Here is a 22,049-nt window from a genome sequence, read left to right as displayed (position 1 = left end):
ATTGTAAGCTGACACAGGTGAGAGACAGGCAATGGAAGTGAACAATGTGAGGCAAACCATCGATTTCAAGGTAGTACCAACCTCGTCACCCCCACCCTCCAACATACTGATGACATCCACCTCAGACCCTGCCACATCCCCCTACCCCTAGTCTGGACTCGACATCACAGCCAGCCACGTAAGCATAGAGCTGGAGAGGTTCAAACAGAAGAAAGCTGCTGGACCGCATCCTCTTCATCACATACACTGCTGACTTTAAGTACTGCACTGAGTCGTGTCATCTACATAAATTCTCTGATAACATGGCCATTGTCGGCTGTGTTGAGGGCGGCAGGGAGGCTGACTGCAGAGACCTGGTTGACCACTTTTTGAAGTGGTGTGGGGAGAACCACCTGCAGCTGAACATGGCAAAGACGAAGGAGATGGTAATGGACTTCAGGAGGAACAAGCCCCTGCCCTCTCCTGTCTACATCGGTGGGACGGATGTGGAGATGGCACCAGCATACAGGTACCTGGGTGTCACACTGTACAATAAAACGGACTGGTCCACTAACACAGAGGTCATCTACAAGAAGGGCCTGAGCCGACTTTACTTACTGAGGAGGCTCAGGTCCTTTAACATCTGCAACAAGATGCTGCAGATGTTTTATCAGTCTGTTGTGGCGAGCACCATCTTTTTTGCTGCGGCACTCTAGGACACCAACAGACTGAACAAACTGACAAAGAAAGCAGAGTCTGTTGTTGGCTCTTAGCTTGTCACCCTGGAGGAGGTGATGCTGGCAAAACTGCTGGCAATCATGGACAATCCCTCTCACCCCCTCCACAAAACACTGGACAAACTAAAGAGCAGCTTAAGCAAGAGACTCATTCAACCCTGTTGTTATAAGGAACGGTAAAGGAAAATGTTCCTCCCAACCGCAATCAGACTTTACAACTCATCTGAACTGAACTTGACTAAATATACCTGTCACCTTCTGCACTTTGTACCTCAGCACTCCACTCCTATTACTGTAACATTTACTTCATATGTGATATTAGATAAGATTAGATTTCCTTGAAATTCACATGTTACAGCAGCAAGCAAGAGACAAAAAAAGGAAAGACAACAGAGACATAGCAGGTAATACCACCAGTAGCAGCAGTTGTACATGGGCTTGTAAAGATAAAATTGGCCATTGTTATTATTATATACATTATATACAGTGGTCTACTGGAGGGTGGGGAGTGTCAGACCTGGTTGTTAAACAGTCTGACAGCAGCAGGATGGAAGGACCTGCAATATATGTCCTTCACACACTTGGGGTGAAGGAGGAATCCTATCTATCTATCTATCTATCTATCTATCTATCTATCTATCTATCTATCTATCTATCTATCTATCTATCTATCTATCTATCTATCTATCTATCTATCTATCTATCTATCTATCTATCTATCTATCTATCTATCTATCTATCTATCTATCTATCTATCTATCTATCTATCTATCTATCTATCTATCTATCTATCTATCTATCTATCTATCTATCTATCTATCTATCTATCTATCTATCTATCTATCTATCTATCTATCTATCTATCTATCTATCTATCTATCTATCTATCTATCTATCTATCTATCTATCTATCTATCTATCTATCTATCTATCTATCTATCTATCTATCTATCTATCTATCTATCTATCTATCTATCTATCTATCTATCTATCTATCTATCTATCTATCTATCTATCTATCTATCTATCTATCTATCTATCTATCTATCTATCTATCTATCTATCTATCTATCTATCTATCTATCTATCTATCTATCTATCTATCTATCTATCTATCTATCTATCTATCTATCTATCTATCTATCTATCTATCTATCTATCTATCTATCTATCTATCTATCTATCTATCTATCTATCTATCTATCTATCTATCTATCTATCTATCTATCTATCTATCTATCTATCTATCTATCTATCTATCTATCTATCTATCTATCTATCTATCTATCTATCTATCTATCTATCTATCTATCTATCTATCTATCTATCTATCTATCTATCTATCTATCTATCTATCTATCTATCTATCTATCTATCTATCTATCTATCTATCTATCTATCTATCTATCTATCTATCTATCTATCTATCTATCTATCTATCTATCTATCTATCTATCTATCTATCTATCTATCTATCTATCTATCTATCTATCTATCTATCTATCTATCTATCTATCTATCTATCTATCTATCTATCTATCTATCTATCTATCTATCTATCTATCTATCTATCTATCTATCTATCTATCTATCTATCCCATATGTCTCTCAAAATTGGTCATACTAGTCTGAAGACATGCTTGATTAAAAACCTTTGAAAGTCTGAGTTTTCATTAATTGGCATGGAAGCAGCAACCCCCTACAATTTTGATGTTGTCTTGAAAAGGCTTCTTTTGAAGTAGTTATATTTATAACAACAACGTCCAATCTGTTCTAAACTTCATACATTTGATGAGTGAGCTCCTAAAGTGATCTACCTGTTTCTCATCTGCCCTCATCAGGACACCTTTATAGGAGCTGCAGGAGCAATCAGTCTTCGCCAGATTGTCTCACAACCCTTGGAAAAGCAATTAAGCTGACTCCAGTGTTTTCTCATTGCAAGTTTTCCCAAGCTCTTACCCTGCCTTGTTTCTCCAGTGCTCATCTACCTTGTCCATTCCTCCTGTTCTGGTTTCCTCGTGCCTGTATCGCCATCCATGGTTGGATTTCTCTCAACAGCCTGTCCTACTTACCTGCCTGCTCGCCCCACCGCCAAATAAGAGCCTTGCACCACAGCCAGCACCCTCCCCTCCATCTTGGACTCCCTCTGGAAAATAAAGTTCCATGTCCTCCCGGATTCTACTCTCACTCCAATTATCAATAAATTCTTATTATTCCGATCGTCCTAGTGTTCACTGTCGGCTCTTGAGTCCGTATTTTCAGGCGGCTAGTCACCTAGCCGTGGCAGATTGTAATCGAGCTTCTAACTTAAACCCACTTCAGACATGGTCAGAAGGCAAATATTATGAAATAGTCAGTTATATGGGAAACAGAAGTAAAATGTTACACTTATAAAGAGTTGTTGTAAAATTATTTTTTGTAAATATTGGCATAATAGTTGAATTCTATAAACTGTCTACTCGCATTTTGATATGTGGTACAAAAATAAATGCTAACATTTCTCACTTTGACAATCCTGATGAGTATCTTCAGCTGGTAAACATGGAGCTGCAGGTCCATACGGTCAGTCAGCCATATTCCTGTAAGGTTCATAGTGCTGGTGTACCATTGCTGTAACAGACACATAAAGAAACTCAATAAATAAATATCAAAATGTGGCATTTTAGACAAAAAAGGTATTCTGTACTTCACTGACTTTGCTTGCAGTATTTCTGACAGAGAAGAATTTTGTAACGTCATCCTTGAACCAGAGTGCAAAGGGAAACCGAAAGAGACACTAATATACAAGATGATATTGTTGTCATTTGCACAGTTAATGAGAACAACAGTTACTTATTTTTACTAAGAGGTTGATATACTGTAATTCATAGATACCCACAAAGTGTGGTCCCATCATGTGAGGCCATATCTGACATATTCATATCTATGACCTTAGGATCTACTCAATTCTAGGATGGATTTTCCTCAGGAAAAGGACCTGAGGAAAATTAATCAACCAATGAGACATGAGATAATGGGGATTTTAATAAAGAGAGCAACATGTTTTAGACTACCATTGCCCATGTCAAAGTTCATAAGTCTTGCTTTCTAATGTTTTTATTACACAAATAATAAATGATTCAAAGACATTAGCTAGAGCGCACACCATACTGATTCTGGAATTTGCTTATTTAGCTTCCTAAGTCCTGTAATCCTGGCTAGTAATAGTTTTGAGTAGGGTTCACATTCTGCTAATGTCCCAGCTTTCTTCAGAAAGTAGTGAGTAGTCAGGTTCTCATTGTTACAATATTATTACTCACACCAGAATCGTTAATAATCATGTTGGTCCACTGCACAAAAGCAGCAGTTTCTGAATGAAAACTCTCCTTTTTAAGACTAGAAATACCAACATTTCTGTTCAACACAATTTTTATATACTTATGTCAGTCTATAAATATAAAATAATGACTTGCCTATGTTATGGATTAGGTTGAAATTGTCATGCTTTCTCATAAATTGTAAAATTATTGCATTTTCAAGGCTTCTAATGGTTACATGCAAATATTTTTCCCTTACAAACTGTAACATGCCTATATTCTGCATCACATTAAAAACAATCAAATATTCAAAAATGTTTATAAGGAGAAAGGAAGGAGTTGTTGGTGGTGTTCCACCACAGACTGTCAGGAAGGAGAACCATGTTTGAGTGCTCTCTGACCATCATTGCCCAAGAACTTTTCACTTTGTCAGTTGTGGCTGCTTAGCTTTAGGCATAGAATCATGCCTAAATTATTATGCTTATTATTATGATTGTTCAAGCATAAATTATTTATGATTAATACATTTATGACACTTCCTTATAGTGTACAAAAGGAAAGGCAATTAAAACATTTTTTCTCATCCCACAATTTCTGCACCTATATTGTGTCACAAATGTGTTTTTGAAATGGGTATAAATGTTCCTTTTACATATTTTCATGTGAGACTGTACAAATATTATTGGCATGAGATTTATTCTGTGCAAAAGAAGCTAATAGGCTTTTTTAAATTTATAGACTCAAAAATTACAACAATATTTACAATAATTCTCATCATTTTAATTTGGGTCAGTTTAATAAAATTAGTTGCTTTGAAAAAAACAAGGCTTTCATTGCACAATGGTATACCTACACTGAATAACTGTTTTTACAAGAAAAAGAAATTCATTGAAAAAACTCTCTTTTCATCTTAAACTTAAAAAAACTAAGTAAAAATTGTTTCAAAACACACACACACACACATCTAGTTTCTATTCCCTGTGTGCACTGTCCATTGACACAATGCAGTCCCGAAGCCCTAACCTTTGTCATTACAACTCAACGCCTTAGCCCCAACCTAGCCCTAAACTTAACTTAACCCCCTAATTCTGAGCCTAACCCTTAAATAAAGTCTTAAGTAGTGATAGGACGAACGACACTGGTGCGTCAGCTCTGTGTCGAGAGCCCAAGAGTGAAACTCCGTATTGGTGCGTGTATCACTTTAAGAAAAAATCAAGTGACCGATACAGGAACGGTATCGCTTGAATGTGACGGTGCCAAATTATAAGGAAGCAAACTGTGTCAACATGTTGTAGGTTTGTTGGATGGAGTTTTGTTGTTGGAGTTGGAGTTTGGATTTTTGCTTGATCGCACCTTGTTACACTTCATGGATCGTTCCAAGAAATTTTCCCCTGTCTGGAATAATTTTGATCTTGTGACACCTAATAAGGTAAGCTTTTTCTCTTTGACATTGTTTACTGTTATTTTCTTAATCAATATATATTTGTAGTCTTTTCTGGTCAGAGGTTTGAATGTTTAATGATAAATTAACTTTTTATAGTATTATAGGTGAAGTGTCGGCTCTGCTCCACAGAGCTGTCTTACATCAACAAGAGCACCTCATCAATGCTGAGGCATTATAGAGCTCGGCATGGCAACGATTAATTGGCAGATACTCGTGTGAGTAACCCAGGTATGTTGAAATTCTTATTACACATTCTTATTATACATTCTTAAAGTTTATTACACACAAAATATTTTGTGTGACTGTCATATAGTTTGTAAAAACAAAACAGTCCTTTAATAAGCTTTTAACAAAATTTTTCATTTTGGCTTGCAGTTCCTGACAAGGAAGCGATGTGGCTGTGGTCAACATGATCATTAAGGACTGTCAGCCACTCAGTCTTGTTGAAAATGAGGGCTTCAGGGAGCTAATGAAGCTTGTTGCACCCTCATATGTTCTACCAAGCAGGAAGGTATGCTTAAGAAATGTATGATTAAATTAACTATTGAGTGATATACAATTCATGATCATGATATACATTTGTGATATTTGTATTACAGTATTTTTATGGTTATTTGTAGGCCATCAAGGACTTGGTGAGCAAGAAATATGAGGAGGAAAAGGAGAAAACAAAAAAGGACCTCCAGAGCGCCGTTGCTGTTAGTTTGACAGCTGATATGTGGACGTCCATCAACATGGAGGCATATCTGGCTGTTACTTGCCATTATGTGGACAAAGACAGCCATGAACTCTGTTCATCAGTCTTGGGAGTGCAGTATTTTCCTCAAAAACACACTGCAGAAAACATGGCCACTGTTAAAAGGACCCTCATGGAGGAGTGGGGCATTGCAGACAAGGTCAGGTGTCTTGTCACTGATGCAGCACCAAACATGATTTCATGTGCTCGAATGCTGCAAATACGGCAAACCATTTGTATTGCCCATTCCATGAATTTAATTGTGAGAAAGGCATGTGATCAAATCCCAACATTCACAGAAATTCGCAGCAAAACACGACACATTGTGACATATTTTCGATCAAGCACCACGGCGAAAGAGAAGCTCAGTGAAATGCAGCAATAGCTTGGAATACCATTCCATAAATTAATAAATGAAGTGCCGACACGATGGAACAGCACCTACCAAATGCTTGAAAGAATGACTGAGCAGAAGGAGGCAGTCTCTTTAAAACCTGATATTATTCCACTGACTCCTGAAGAATTTAAAGTGATTGAAGAGATGCTCAGGGTCCTTGTTCCTTTTTACCTGGCCACAAAAGAACTCTCTGAGGAAAAAAGAGTCTCGGGGTCAAAGGTCATTCCATTGATGAGAATAATCCACATTGACCTCCAGCATCAAGCAACAACAGTTACAAAAACAGCTGCTCAACAGCTGGCTGAAAATTTGAGAAAGCGGCTACTTGAAGTGATCTGCAACATGGAATCGCTCAGTGTGATGACACTGGCAAAGCTGTTGGATCCAAGGTTTAAAACAGTTGCCTTTGTTAGTCCACAAAAAGCAGGTGACGCTGTAAAAAGACTGAAGTTGGAGTGTGCTGCTGAAATCAGGATCCATGAGTCTGACCCAGCAGGAGAAGAGCCGAGCTCTTCACATGCATCAGAACCCAGTTCAGGTATGAAAACACGTTTCTTTGTGCTTTTTTGCATATTTCCGTGGCATTTTGTCATGAGGTAATAACCCAAAGACTTTTTTCTAAAATATTTTTTAGGGCACAATCTCTGGAAACCTCTTGATATGGAGGTTGAGGAGAGCAAGAGGACCTCTAATAGCACCGCTGACTCTATCATTGAAGTGCAACGCTACCTGGCTGAAAACAACATACCGAGAACAGAAGACCCATTACAATACTGGAAGAAGAACCAGAAAATATATCCAAACCTTCATCAACTTGCACTGAAAATGTTGTGTTCACCCTCTTCATCTGTACCCTGTGAAAGAGTTTTTTCCAAGGCAGGGAAAAGTGTGTAAGAGGAGCAAACACCCTACAAAAACGGTTGTTCCTCAATAAAAATGCATAAATGAATCTATATGTAATTTGTTTTATTTTTTATGCTTTAACACTTAACTTAAACTTCCACACATAAGATAAAAAGTTGAACTCTGAATTTTAATACAAATTTGCTATATTTTACAAACCAACTCAGTTTAGCATTTACATCAACAAGGTTTGAAGCCTATTTTGAACTCTTCTCATGGACATCTCAACTTGACTCACAAATTGAGCGAATGAAGTTATACAATAATGAGATTATATCTTAAATAAAGGACTGGTGATTAAATGTTTTGCAGGCTCATGTTGGATTTGCAGCATTTTACCTGGTCCATCTTCTCATTTAATTTACCTGCAATGATTTCAGAACACCTGAAGGGGGCACTATTGAGTGACCAACACAGTTTCAATACAGTGCCGACACAGTTTGTGTAGTGTGTCAATACACTCCTTGAGGTAGCATCATCCCATCACTAGTCTTAAGCATCAAAAATCACTTTGTACCCATGGGGACAAAATTTGGTATTGTCAGGTTTTGGTCCTAATTACGATAGAAAAAACAAGTGCACAAAATAGAGTGACAAAATACAGTGGATAGTTTTTTCTGCATACTCTTGAAATAACTTAGAAATGTTCCCAAACAAAACAAATGAAAATATATCAGTGTAGTTACGTGATACAAAGGAAGTATACTTTGTGAAGTATGAAACTACATGTGCCTAAAAGTATTTTTGCATTTCCTTCAAATTCCTTCAAATGCGAGCGTGCAAGACTTTATTTTCAAAAGAATGTTTCAAAGAATTGTGTCAAATAAGCGCAAGATTTTTAAGAATTATGAGTATAAATTATGAGCTGTCTCTTCTTCCTGAGACGGCTCAGGTCCTTCAATGTCTGTAGTGATATGATATGCATGTTTTATCACACTATCATTGAGAGTACACTGTTCTATGCTGTTGTCTGCTGTGGGAGTTGCACTACAGACAAAAACTGTAGGCGTCTGGACAAACTGGCAAAAAAAAAGGCCAGTTTTGTTGTAGGCATAAGATTAGACCCTCTAAGTGCTGTGGTGGAGGAACGGATGAGGAGGAAATTATATTCTGTTTTGGATAATAATAGACATCCTCTCCACAGCATCCTGGCAGGTCAGAGGAGTAGCTGCAGTGAGAGGCTGCAGGACTGAGAGGTTCAGGAGGTCCTTTGTACCCACAGTCACAAGACTTATTAATAGTGACTGCTGACATGTTCTTCTCAAATTTATTCATTTCATCATTGATTATTATTATCATTGTTATTATTATTGTTATTGTTTAGTATGAAATCATTGTAAATATTTATATTTTTTTGAGCTACTCGACTAATTTGAATTTCCGCCACTGAGAGATGAATAAAGTATTTTTCCATTTCTATTTCCCATTTCTTTTGAATTCCCTCTACTGTGTTTTCTTAACCTCGTGACATTTTCCCTATTTTTGGAAAAGAAATTCTAGTCTTTGTTGATGCTTTGTGTTGGTAACTGTGACTTTTCACTGGAGAGCATGTCTGTGGTCGCATGGTGACAATCAATATCATGCCATGACAGCAAATACCTTATAAGTCACACCTATATCAACCAAACTGAAATTTATCTGGTTCATCCTGAACAGCTGTACATACCGAAGTTTAATAGCTATATTAAAAATAGCTGGGGCGGCTGTAGCTCAGGAGGAAGAGCAGTCGCCCACCAATCTGAAGGTCAGTGGTTCGACTCTGGCTTCCCTGGGCTACATGTCAAAGCATCCTTGGGCAAGACACTGAACCCCACGTTGCCTCCCCAGTGTATCATTGGGGGTATGAATGTGTGTGAATGATTAGAAAGCACGTAGTTATGTGTATCTTAAGACATGCTGTATGAGTGTGTGTGAGTGGGGTGAATGCAGCATGTAGTGAAGCGCTTTGAGTGGTCAGTTAGACTAGAAAAGCGCTATACAAGTCCATTTACCATTTTACCATTGAAAATAGCTAAGTTGAATCAACAAACATATTGAAAGGATTAAGCATTGCCTATGCCTACTGAGAATGGAAAGGGATTTTTTTGGGAGAATGCTTTAAGGCATTCTCACAATTCTTAAATTTTCCCATCATTCAAATGAATGGAAATTTCTTTCAACTCTTCAAAAACTTCCTCTTCTTTCCAACCTAACTAGTTCAACATACATTCAGCTGGAGACACCATTCAAACTTTAAAATGCCCACAAGACATTCAGCTATTACCAAATGATTCAGCTTTTTAAAATATTAAGCCAATTTTGAAATATGACAGTTTCAAAAACATGAATATTTTTGCTCCTTCTTGATTTTTATGAATGAGAAGATTAGAGTGGCACACTGATCATTTTAACTTTTTCTGATATTCAAACAAATTCCTCTAACTTTCATACTGTTTAACTCAGAAAAACAAATTATACCTTAAAATGTAGGTACACTTGTTCTCTTTCAACTGATGTAACTACTAAAGAGCTCACTTTTACAGAATTTCAGCTATGAGCCTTGAAGCCAGAGAAACCTTTCAATTTCTCTCACTAACTCCAATGGAAATTTGGTCGAATGCCAGAGACAGGTTCAACTGTGTTCAACTCGCTGCCGTTTAAATTTTCTTCACTCCATTGAAATAAAAACTACATTGCCGCGTTCCTCAAAGCCTTCTGCTTCTTACGGTCTTCAAATTATTTTCCTCGCTCTTCCAGTTTTCTCACAGGAGGTCATAGTATCCAAAAAAGCAATTTCTGCAGGTTATACAGGGAGAGAGCTCGTTAAGCAGCAGTTGATTACAAACATTCCTATCACTGATGACATCATTCTTCCACTCTCTGCTGTATATTACACTGAAGCCATTTTAACTATTACTCACTTGATTTCTGATAAATTTTCACTAGATTCAGCTTTTTGAGCATGTTCAACTAATCCCATTCAACTTAAAAAGCATTCTCACTGCTGTTTCGCAGGAACAGCTTTTTCTAGTTTTATTTTATTTTACATGCTAATTTTAAAAGCTTAACTCTACATGCTTGAAAGTTTATCAAAAAATGCTTAATCCTTGCAATATGTTTGTTGATTGTTGTTTGTTGATTTTGTTGAAGTGCTTACAAACTTTTATATTTTGTTTAATTGCCATTCTTTTTTCTTTCTTCTTTTTACCATTGCTGGAGTCTTTTTCCAGTTGGCCCTTGGCAAGCTTAATCAGCTGCTATTTAATTTTTTTACTTCATCAAAGTTGTTGATGGTGAAGTGCCTCTCTGTACCAAATGACCCACCACAAACTTGAAGAAATGTGTAAACTTATTCTGTTTTAAATATATAAATGTGTCCCCGTGGCCTGGCTTCCAAGCTCCCACTTATATGTGATCAACACTCTGCATGCGCCTCCCCTGCCTCCACTATCAGATATATCAGCCTGTCTCCTTGCTGACTTTGCTGAGGACTGCTCTGCAGCCTCTGGAACTGATTGTACAAAGAAGAATGCTATACAAGTTAAGATATATATATACAAAATATTAAGAACAATACTGCCCATCCTTTCCATAATACAGTGTTGAAACAACTTAGTATCAGGCTTCTTCAGTTGCGTCATAACACTGAGCTAGCAACAATAATAATGCATAATGAAAGCTTATATTGATTGTTACAAAGAAAAAAACACAAAAACATTGTCTAAATGATTATCTAAATTTAAGATGTAAAACATAATAAAAAAATATTTTCAGTACTTATTGATCTTTTATTTGCAATAGAATGGACACAAAGATTCTACTACTAACATAATACAGGTCTGTTACAATCACTGGCACAGGCATAGGTATTCAACTTTGCAGCTTTACTGTTCACCCACTACTCCGTTTTGACTGTTGAAATGTAGTTGGCTTGTATCAAAGTGGACCTGATAAGGGCTTTGAAAAATAAGGTAAGAAATTATTAGGAATGGATTAGTTCATGCTTATGCTTGTGTGTTTACTAGAAATGACATGTCGGCGGGGGACTTCCGGTTTGGGCAGAGCCATGTAAGGACGCGACAAGCCGAGCTCCCACTGGACCCTCAAATTTGGCACAGAAAGCCATAATTTCAGCACTGGTTTGGTACAGACTGGTTTGGCTAGCTGCTATTAGCGGATTACAAGGAGAACTAATGGCCACAATGGCAACTACAGCGAAGTTCCACATGGACAAACTTCAAGAACTACAAAACGCACTGGGAAAGATGGAGTCCAAAATAGATGACACCACGGGCTGTGTTTTGGAACTGGAGACCATGGCTGCGACCCATTCGGACTCTATCCATACTTGGGAGGTGGACATTGTGGCCATGAAAAAGAAGCTGGCAATTTTGAAAGATCGCTGTGAGGACCTGGAAGCCAGATCTCAGTGGTGCAAACTACATATTATGGGTGTAAAAGAGGGGTGCGAAGACGGGAAGCTTATGACACGCTTTGTGGCTGATCTTTTAGCGGAGACACTACAGCTTACTTCAACTCCACTGCTGGACCAGGCACATCGCACTCTCCGCAGCAAGTCAGACAATGAGAATGTGCCTCTGCGCGTTAATGTGATTAAATGCCACTATTTCAGTGAGTAAGAGGCTATTCTAAAGAAAGCAACAGCGATGAAACAGATCACCACTAAAGTCAATGACAAGATTTTGGTCCTCCCCGATTATACAATGGCTATCAGCAAGCAATGTGCGGCTTTTAACGAGGTGAGAGCTCTTCTGCAGGGGCTTGAACGCGTCCGTTACGGGGTTCTTTTCCCAGCTACGCTCAGGATCACTATACGGGAGGGCGAGGAGTTTCGCGTTAAAAGTCCTTTAAAAGCCACAGAGTTTATATCCACAAAGCTCTCATCAGAGAAATGAGTCATGGATATGGGTTCTCATCTTGACTGGAAGGTCATGGTTTCCACAGTTGCCGTCGACAAACTGGTAATACACACTGCAAAGCATATTCAGAGACATGTCGCCACTGGGACTCGCTGGGTCCAGTTCGGACTAGGCTGCCATGGTAAGCTGATACACTTAGATGTAGAATCTGTATTAAGTGCTGGGACTTAGTGGGAAGCACACAAGGAGCTTCCCTCTTTTCTTTTTCTTTTAGTAAACAGTTTGAGTTAGATACGTTAGGGATATGAAAATGTTGGTTAAGGTTGATTGTTCGTTTTACTCCACACATCCAATATTATATTTTGTTTTTTTCTATCTTTTCATGACTTTTTGTTTTGGCTATGTGTAAATGCATTACCTGTGAAACTGAACTGGGATTTAACAACTGCACAAAGAGGGTGTCTTTGCAAACCTATAGATATAAAAGAATATGAGTACATGTAATGTGTCTGGCCCTGAAACAACATGGGTTAGTTGTAATGTGAGAGGACTCAAAAATCCAATTAAATGTAACAAAGTATTCATGCATCTTAGTAAATTGAAGACCAAAATAGTATATCTGCAAGAAACACATCTATTAAACAAGGATCGTAACAAACTTAGAAGGGCAGGTTTCACACAGCTGTATCACTCTAACTTTGATGCCAAAGGCAGGGGTGGCCATTCTTATACACAGGGATGTTCTCTTTGAGGACACTTCTGCTATCAGAGATAAGAATGGTCGCTTCATTATTGTTCAAGGTAATTTATTTGGCATCCCTGTTGTCCTCGCAAACATATATGCTCTAAATTGGGATGATATGCATTTTTGTAAAGGATTTTTTGCACTTCTCCCTAATCTGGACTCACTCTGTGTAATCATAGGTGGAGACCTTAACTATGTTTTAAACTCATTGATCGATTGCTCGTATCCCACCCAGGGCACTGGCTCATTGATCAACGAATCAGCTCTATACATTAACTCTTTCATGCAGGCATACAGCGTGGTTGACCCTTGGAGGGTTAAAAATCCAACCTTGAAAAAGTTTTCATTCTTTTCAACCCCACACAAGTCCTGTTCAAGGATTAACTACTTTTTATTGGTTAGTAAACTTGTGCCTGTGATGACTGCAGTAGATTATGAAGCTATAGTTATTTGAGACCACAGCCTTGTACTGAAAATGCATTTCACTGGTCATATGGTGCATTAAGGTGCCTTACGATGATTCCACACAAGACTCTTGATGGAACGAAAATTTGTAGAATTTATTAATACTCACATTGACCTATTTTTTGTGGGAAACATTTAAGGCATACATTTGAGGAGAAATTATATTCTACAGTGCAAATGACATGAAAAAGAGACTCCAACGCATTTCTGAAATTAGTGACAGACTCAAAATTATCAATGTCAAACAGCCTCAGCATCGGAGGCCCGCTGGAAAGAAAGAGCACTCCTTCAAACAGAATTCGATCTTATTATGAATGAAAAAGCTATAGAAATGCAGCTAAATTTAAAACAACAACACTTTGAACACAGCGAGAGAGCAAGTAGAATGTTAAGTCATTAGCTTAAACAGAAGACAGCAGCAAGATTTATTTAATCTCTCAGTGGAGATGAAGGGGAAATAATCACTGACCAACAGAGGATCAACAGGCAGTTTGTGTCATTTTATAAGGAGCTATCCTCCTCTGACAAATGTGACCCAAAGCTGACACAGGACTTTTTCAAGGGCTTGATATTGCCTGGGCTGGAGGAGACAGATAGAGCTGGTATTGAAGGGACTATACAACTGACAGAAATTGAGCAAGCAATCCGTAAAGTGAAGACGGGTAATTCACCAGGCCCTAATGGCTTCCTGATCGAGTTTTACAGATCTTTCTCTATTAAGCTCCTGCCTTACCTCTGTAAAGTTTACACAGAAGCATTCAAGGTGAAAGCTCTTCCACCCACAATGACACAGGCAACCATATCGGTATTGCTAAAGAAGGACAAAGATCCGCCTAAATGTGAATCTTACCGCCCTGTGAGTCTACTTTGCTGTGACTATAAAATACTTACTAGGATACTGGCAGATAGATTGGAGAAAGTACTTGACAAAATTATTCACCAGGATCAAACAGGGTTTATGAGGGTCAGACAACTGTACAGTAATCGTCGCCGTGTGTTCAATGTATTGTACTTGCCAAATGGGGATATTGTGCCAGAGGTGATTATATCATTTGATGCTCACAAAGCATTCAACAGAATTTAATATAGTTATTTGATGAAGGCTCTTGAATATTTTGAGTTTGGGCCTTAATTTTGTGTTTGGATTGAGATACTCTATGGATCTCCACAGGCTGCAATTCAGACAAATAATATGGTATCTGAGTACTTCCCTCTTTTTTGTGGAACGGGACAGGGATGCCCCCTATCCCAGTTGTTGTTTAATGTTGTTATAGAACCTCTTGCTGCTGCATTTAGGAATGATCCAAGGGTGATGGGAATAAATACAGCAGCATAAATGCACACTGTAAATGTACAATATATGCCAATGACCTCCTCCTCTTTCTGTTTGACCCGTGAAAATCCACTCCTAAAGCTATAAAGTGCATTGAGGAATTTGGTACGATATCAGCATATTCGATTAATGCCACAGCTCATGTTTTGTTAAGTCTTGTTTTCAGGTCATTTGTTATGTTTTCAGGTTCTTTGTCATGTTTTTAGATTCAGTTCTTGTCATGTTTCTCCCCTGCCATCAGCTTCACTCACATCACCTGTGTTCATTATCATCAGCTGCACTCAGTCACTAACCACCCTCCTCAATATTTAGTTAAAGAGGATATGGAACGTTGGTTGTCCCTCCCTCTGTCTCTTGCAGGGAGGGTAAATTCCGTTAAAATTTATAATGCCAAAATTGTTGTTCCTTTTTCAGAGAATCCCAATATTTATTCCCAAATAATTTTTTAATAAATTAGAAAAGAAAACTTCTATGTATATTTGGTACAGGAAAATTCCTTGTATCAGAAAGGAATTTTTGAAAAGATGGAAAGAGGAGGGCGGTTTAGCCATACCTAACTATATACACTTTTACTGGGCTGCTAATATCTGTAAACTTGGATTCTGGTTTAAGTCTGGGGAAGATAAAACGGTACCTGTTTGGACACTTACGGAACAAAACTCTTGTAAGTTTGATTCACTGGCCTTGGTTGTTTGCTCGTCATTGACTCTAGATAAACAACTGATTCCAACTAGCCCAATTACACTGGGAACCATTTCAAACAAAAACAGGGTCTTCTTTCAGCCCCTATACCAACAAATGCTCTGTTCCCACCCTCTTTAATTGATTTCGCCTTCCATGTCTGGGCAAATAAGGTATAATGACTTTGAAGGACTTGTTTAGAGAGCGTAATTTTATGTCCTTCCAACAGCTGCAAGGAGTATTTGGTCTACCCTCTTCCAACTTTTTTAGACATTTGCAGCTGCGGAGCATTGTTGAAAAACATCCCCAACACTTAAGACTCCACCATACAGTTGGATATGTAGATCCTTCACAGAGAGGGGCCATATCAACATTGTACGCATTTATCCATACAGCAGCTGTGCCCTCGTTAGACAGAATTAAGGAACAGTGGCAACGAGAGATGGGATTACAAAAGACTGAGTCGCAGTGGCGGCAGGTAGCCAGGCTTGCAAAGTTGTTTCCAGGGTCAGAAGAGGCTTGCCCAAGATGCAAGAGTGAGAACGGCACACTTGGTCATATGTTTTGGGGACGCCAAAAATCGCAGGCTTTTTGGAGGAAATCGTCAGAATCGTGTAATATTAAGATTCCCCCAAACCCACTCACAGCAATATTTGGAGTTGTTTCTCAAGTTTGCAATGTGTCCACCTGGCAGGCCTCAGCTATGGACTTCTCCACATTGATGGCCCGTCAACGCATACTTCTATCTTGGAAAAAGGCGACACCCCCTTCCCATAAATGACGGATGGAAGACTTGCTCTCTCATCTCAAGGTTGAACAGCAGAGACGTGTTGCACAGGGTTCTGCCAACACTTTTCACAAAATATGGCAACCATTCTTGAATCATATCAAGAGACTCCCAGACAACTGTCCATAAAGTAAAAAAAAGAAGGTGCTTATTTATTTATTTTTTTTAAATTATCTATTTGTATTTTTATTTCTCTATTAGTGTGGATTAGAGTTTGTTTCTGGTTGTTATTTTGCTGAAAATTCAATAAAAATATTTAGATAGACATGTCAGAGTTGTAAATATTACTCTTTAATCTGGATTTTCTATATGAATGTAAATAGAATTTGTTATAATGCTTTGATCTTATATTACAATCAAACACCTATTCTGTCTTTCAGTCAATATAATCTAAACCAATTTTCGTGCTGTACACATTTTTACTGACATAGACAGTCTTCAGACCTTCGCTATATTACATTAACTGGAAATAATATTAAAATAATGTAGTGACTGCAATGTACATAATTCACCAACATCTTCAAAAGCAGTGTATTTCATGTTCAATACTTAGTATCAAATATCAGTGTTTATTGGTCTTGTTCCCTTTGAGTGGCCGCAATGTTTGATGTTTGTGTGTTTTATTTTGGCAACCATATTGAGTGAGCTTTACCTGTTTTGGCGCCTAAATTAACTGCTCGGTCAAGCATGTGATTTCTGTGGAAAATCGTACCTTTCTGGTCTTTTCAATTTCCCACAATACCATATTTGAAGATAAAGCGTAAAAAAAATTAAATAAATAAATTGATTGTTCCCCTGTTGCATGCTGAACATGGTTTCTAGCTTCCTGGTTTGTGTCCATGTTCTGATGGCCACTATACATGTGAAAAAAGCCTGGAATCCTTAATTTGTGGGTAAAATGGATTCTTGTCAGTTGCTTCCTTTTCAGGTTGCCACATCCCCAGCTCCACTCAGTAAAACTCACCTGGAACTGGCACTCTCTTCTGCTAAACCTCCATGCTGGGAGATGACAAACCAGCTTGCTCTCTCTGCAGCTGCTCCAAGGGTTTGCAAGACTACATGCTACACGCATCTCCCCACGAGCAGAGGACAGAGCCTCCTGGATCAGTGCAGCCAGCCAGTATCACCAGTCCCTCTCAGTCTTGCACCATCAATACAGACCACAGACTCCCTCCTCAACCAGCTAAACAACCTTGAGCGTATGACTGAGAACATTCAAAGAGCGATGACCTGGATTTATAGTGAATGCTAACTAATACAAGAATAAAAGGACTGTACTTGTATAGCGCTTTTTTAGTCTAACTAACCACTCAAAGCCTTAAACACTGCATGCCACATTCACCCATTCACTCACACTCATACAACACATCTTATCTATAACTATGTACTTTCTACTCATTCACACACATTCATACACCGATGGAAGCATCAGTAGGCAACGTTGGGTTCAATGTCTTGCCCAAGGTGGCCCTGAAGCCGGAGTAGAACCACCGACCTTCTGATTGGTGGCGACTGTTCTTCCTCCTGAGCTACAACCGCCCCATAACCAACCAGTATCATACTTCTTGTGAACACACAAAGGATTAGCAACAATGACTGGACCTTAACTGCCCACAGGGCCATCTCCAGCCCTTTTCTAAGGACTGAATCAATTCTGAAGAACTGCAGTCACATAAACACAATAGGCATCAGCATTAGTGCCATATGGCTAAGCACATGGCCCTCTTTGTAGAATATGTGCACCATATTCACTTGCTTGTTTATAACTGTTTTGTGATATTTAATCCATGAGGTTAATTTGAGTTGAGCTGATCTTGCATGCAAACTAACCATCTTCCTTTCTTTAAACTGGCACCTTAATCATAAGTTACACACTAATAGGGACACCAAAAGCGACTTAAGCGACGGTGGCGCCCAGCTGCCATTCATTTTCAATGTACGCTGGCGACAATGAGCGACCGGAGCGACTGGCATTGCGAGCCACGCGATGGTGTCAACAGCCAATTGTGGACTGATCTGGATTCCGAAGACGGCAAAAAGGCGGAAAAGAGCAGAAAAAGGCAGAAAGAGAGGAAAACAATAGAGGAGAAATGAATCATTGCAGTCTCCAGTTTCCTAGAGCTGTATTATACAAGCCTGTATAGAGACAATCTTCGTGGAGAGGCCAGTTTCTCAGGACATTATGGACCCAGATAGACCAACGGCAATGGGCCCTGCATTTCCATCGCAAATATGCAGATGCAACACAAAGAAGGCTGCCCAGAGTGCAATGCATGGTGAAGGAGGGAACCGTTGTATAGATGAATTATTATATATGCCTAGTATATAAAAGACTCGCCCCTTCGATCAAGTCGCTTTTGGTGTGAGCGCCCATGAGCGCCTGCAGGTGACGAGATGTGAGAGACCACAGGCGATTTTGTTGCTTTTTGTGTGAGCGCCCAGTAACAGTGTTAACCAGAACTGGACCAACAGACAAGGATTTAAATGTCCCACTCTACATAGGTTTCCTTGGTCATCCTGTACCATGTGTGCTGTAGCTTGTACATGGTGCTCCATATGGCTACACAAAGGGTCGTGAATCTCCAGTGTACATATGAAGCAAATGTCCACCACTTCTTTGGTTAACACATGGTCATAGCCAACATATTTGGACCTCACTGACAGTTACCTTACAGTTACCTTACAGTCCCTTAGTTGTTTGTTTGTGTATTTTGTACATAGTGTGGTTATAGGTTTTCCAACTAACCTATCGGTTTCCACCGGAGTTTATGGCTGACGCGTGTTGTCCAAAGCGAAACTATGAAAGAAGTGTGTCCTCCACGATGTTTGATTTTACAGGTTTATTCGCCAAAGTACAAAAAATAAAAAAGCACAAGCTTTCCACGGACACTGTAACCAATTATGTACACACTTCAAAACACGTCTTCTACTTTTCTAGCACGATATCAACTAAAGTATCAACACGGTCAGAAAAACCGTGTGCTCCTGTCACTCTCCCGTGATCCACACAGCCCAGTTCCTAAACACCATGCTTTGAACAGCTACCTTCTTAAAGATAAAGGTGCTTACTGTCATCTGCTTCACTGAAATTATGAGTTTTTGTACAAATAATAAGTAAATAATAATAATCATGACTTCAATGAACTTATCTTTAAATTCAATTAAATCATTAAACTGCCATGAAATCCAAATACATTCTCCATAATGAACTAGAATGTTCTATGATTTATATCAATCATATGGCACCTACATTACCGGCCTCTAATTGTTTTGATAATGTAACTTAGAACAATTACCACAATTTCCAAACATACAACTTTCAAACACAAAAGAGTGCCTTTAATAGGCATATGAAATGTCCACTGTTGTGTAAATCAGTTTCAAACAAGAATATAATGCCCGTTAGCAGCCAATCTTCGTCTTCATCAGCTGTGGAGAAATTTTTTTTTTAAAGAAAGACGTAAGAGGCAGAAAGAGAAAGAGCCAGAGGTTACCAGCACTTGGCTCATCGTGGGAGCTCAATCTTTACCACTGGCCCAATCAGATTCCACAAGCAGACAGATCTTTGTAATGGGTCTGTCCAAGATGTTAGTTTTTGTCTTTATCCGAACTCTGCTAACAAGACCCTTCTTATCTGGAACAGTGTCAATGATCTTTCCCATTATCCATGAATTCCTCGGTGCACAGTCATCCACGAGAAGAACCACGTCTCCTTCTGTGAAGTTTCGGGAAGTTGTGGCCCATCGCTGGCGCTCCTGGAGTTGAGGCAGGTATTCTTTGATCCACCTCTTCCAAAACAGGTTGGACACATACTGTACCTGTCTCCACCTACGCCGTGCGTAGAGGTCATCTTTGTCAAACAATCCTGGAGGTAAGTTTGGATTTGTTTTCAAAAGTAGGAGATGATTAGGCATCAGTGCTTCCAAATCGTTTCTTCCATCAACTTCATCCATGATGAGAAGTAGTGGATCAGTTTCTTGAATGGAGTTACACTTTCTTCCACACCTATGGTGTTTACTGTAACTCTTTTGATCTCAGGATCATCCAAAGCAATTTCTGTACTGCTCAACGGACTCTTTGGCCAGCACTCCACTGGACTGCAAATGAACTCTGGACCTGAAATCCAACTTGTGTTCTTCACCCACTCTTTGCCCTCTAGAGGCGCAGTCAGCTGGATTCTTGTCAGTACCAACGTGTCTCCATTGTTCCACATCAGAACCTTTCAAAATGGCTGACACTCTGTTTGCCACAAACGTTCTGTAACGTGTTCCCTCATTTTGCAAATACTTTAGTACTACTGTACTATCAGTCCAAAATATTGATTGTGCAAGGTCAAATTGCAACTCTCTTCTCAGGATGCCATCCATTTTCACTGCTACTGTAGCAGCAGTCAGCTCCATCCGTGTAATGGTGGGCGACCTGAGAGGTGCCACTCTGGACTTGCCCATCAAGAATGCACAATGCATTTCCTTACTAGTGTTCTGCATGAGAACGTAACTGACTGATCCATATGCGTACTCGCTTGCATCGGCGAAGTGATGCAAATGTGCAAATGCACAAAACCTTCGGGCTTCAGACATCTGGGAAAACTGAAGTGCTCTAAAGCAGGAAGACTGACTAACCAGTCGCACCACCTCTTTTTGATGTGCTCAGGTAAGTCATCATCCCATCCAATCTTCAACCTGCACAACTCCTGGAGAATGGTCTTTGCTGGCAAAACCACAGGTGCTAGCACGCCCAGTGGATCATATACAGATCCAACAACTGAGAGAAGTCCCCTTCTTGTAAATGGTCGGTCCCTGATGGTGATTTTAAACTTAAATGTGTCAGACTCTACACACCAATTGAGACCCAGAGCTCTCTCCATAGGAAGTTCCTCCTGATCAGGGTCCAAGGTTTTCATCTCCTTCGCCAGTTCAGACTTTGGGATGGAGTCAAGCACTTTTTGGCAGTTGCTTATCCATTTTTTGAGACAAAAGCCTCCATGGCCACATATTTTCATGAGGTCTTGGCACATCGTTATGGCTTCATCTTCTGTAGCGACAGACTTGAGGCAGTCATCAACTTAAAAATTCTGTAGGACTGTCTGCACAACCTCAGCTCTGAACAGTTGACTCTGGTCTTCAGCACACTTCCTCAGTGCAAAACTGGCGCAGCTGGGCGAGGAAGTGGCTCCAAACAGGTGAACAGTCATTTTGTGTTCAGCCAGAGCCTGATTATAATCTCCACCTGGCCACCAAAGAAACCTCAGCAAGTTGGAGTCTTCATCTGCCACTTTAACCTGGTGAAACATTGCTTCAATGTCCGCCATGATCGCAACAGGTTCTTGTCTGAATCTGATGACGACGCCAATCAGACTGCTAGTTAAATCAGGGCCCTGCAAGAGTCGGTCATTTAATGATGTTCCCTGATAGGAAGCTGCGCAATCGAACACCACTCTGTTTCTGCTTCACAGGGTGATATACAGCAGTATGTGGAATATACGACACTTTACCTTCCTCATGCTCCAATTCTTCACCAGACAGCTGGACGGCATAGCCCTTCTGAAGAATATCTTCCATGAAGTCTGTGTACTCTTTGTGAAAGCAGTCATTCCTGATAAGTTTCCTTTTTAAATTCTGTGCTCGCTGTTCAGCCATGATCTGGTTATTTGACATGTTGACCGGTCTCTTCTTCACAGGCAAACA

The 22,049-nt window shown here is 39.4% G+C and overlaps 1 protein-coding gene across 3 annotated transcripts in view; it reads right to left on the bottom strand.

Annotated features, from left to right (window-relative positions):
• The window catches only part of LOC140303953 (calcium-dependent secretion activator 1-like), a 654,602-nt gene that overhangs the window by 12,916 nt on the left and 619,637 nt on the right, over positions 1-22,049 (bottom strand). For all 3 annotated transcript variants that reach the window (XR_011915222.1, XM_072382948.1, XM_072382947.1), the window contains exon 27: positions 3,222-3,326. Coding sequence is in view for 2 of the 3 variants with exons in the window: in XM_072382948.1 (XP_072239049.1) it covers positions 3,222-3,326 (105 nt within the window). In the remaining variant the exon portion in view is untranslated. The remainder of the gene's footprint in view (positions 1-3,221; positions 3,327-22,049) is intronic.

Source organism: Leuresthes tenuis, unplaced genomic scaffold (genome assembly GCF_036924035.1).
Source record: "Leuresthes tenuis unplaced genomic scaffold, fLeuTen1.0.hap1 SCAF_3, whole genome shotgun sequence".
NCBI classification, from domain to species: Eukaryota; Metazoa; Chordata; class Actinopteri; order Atheriniformes; family Atherinopsidae; genus Leuresthes; species Leuresthes tenuis.
The sequence above is the reverse complement of the archived record's forward strand: the minus strand, read 5'-3'. Positions and strand labels throughout refer to the sequence as shown.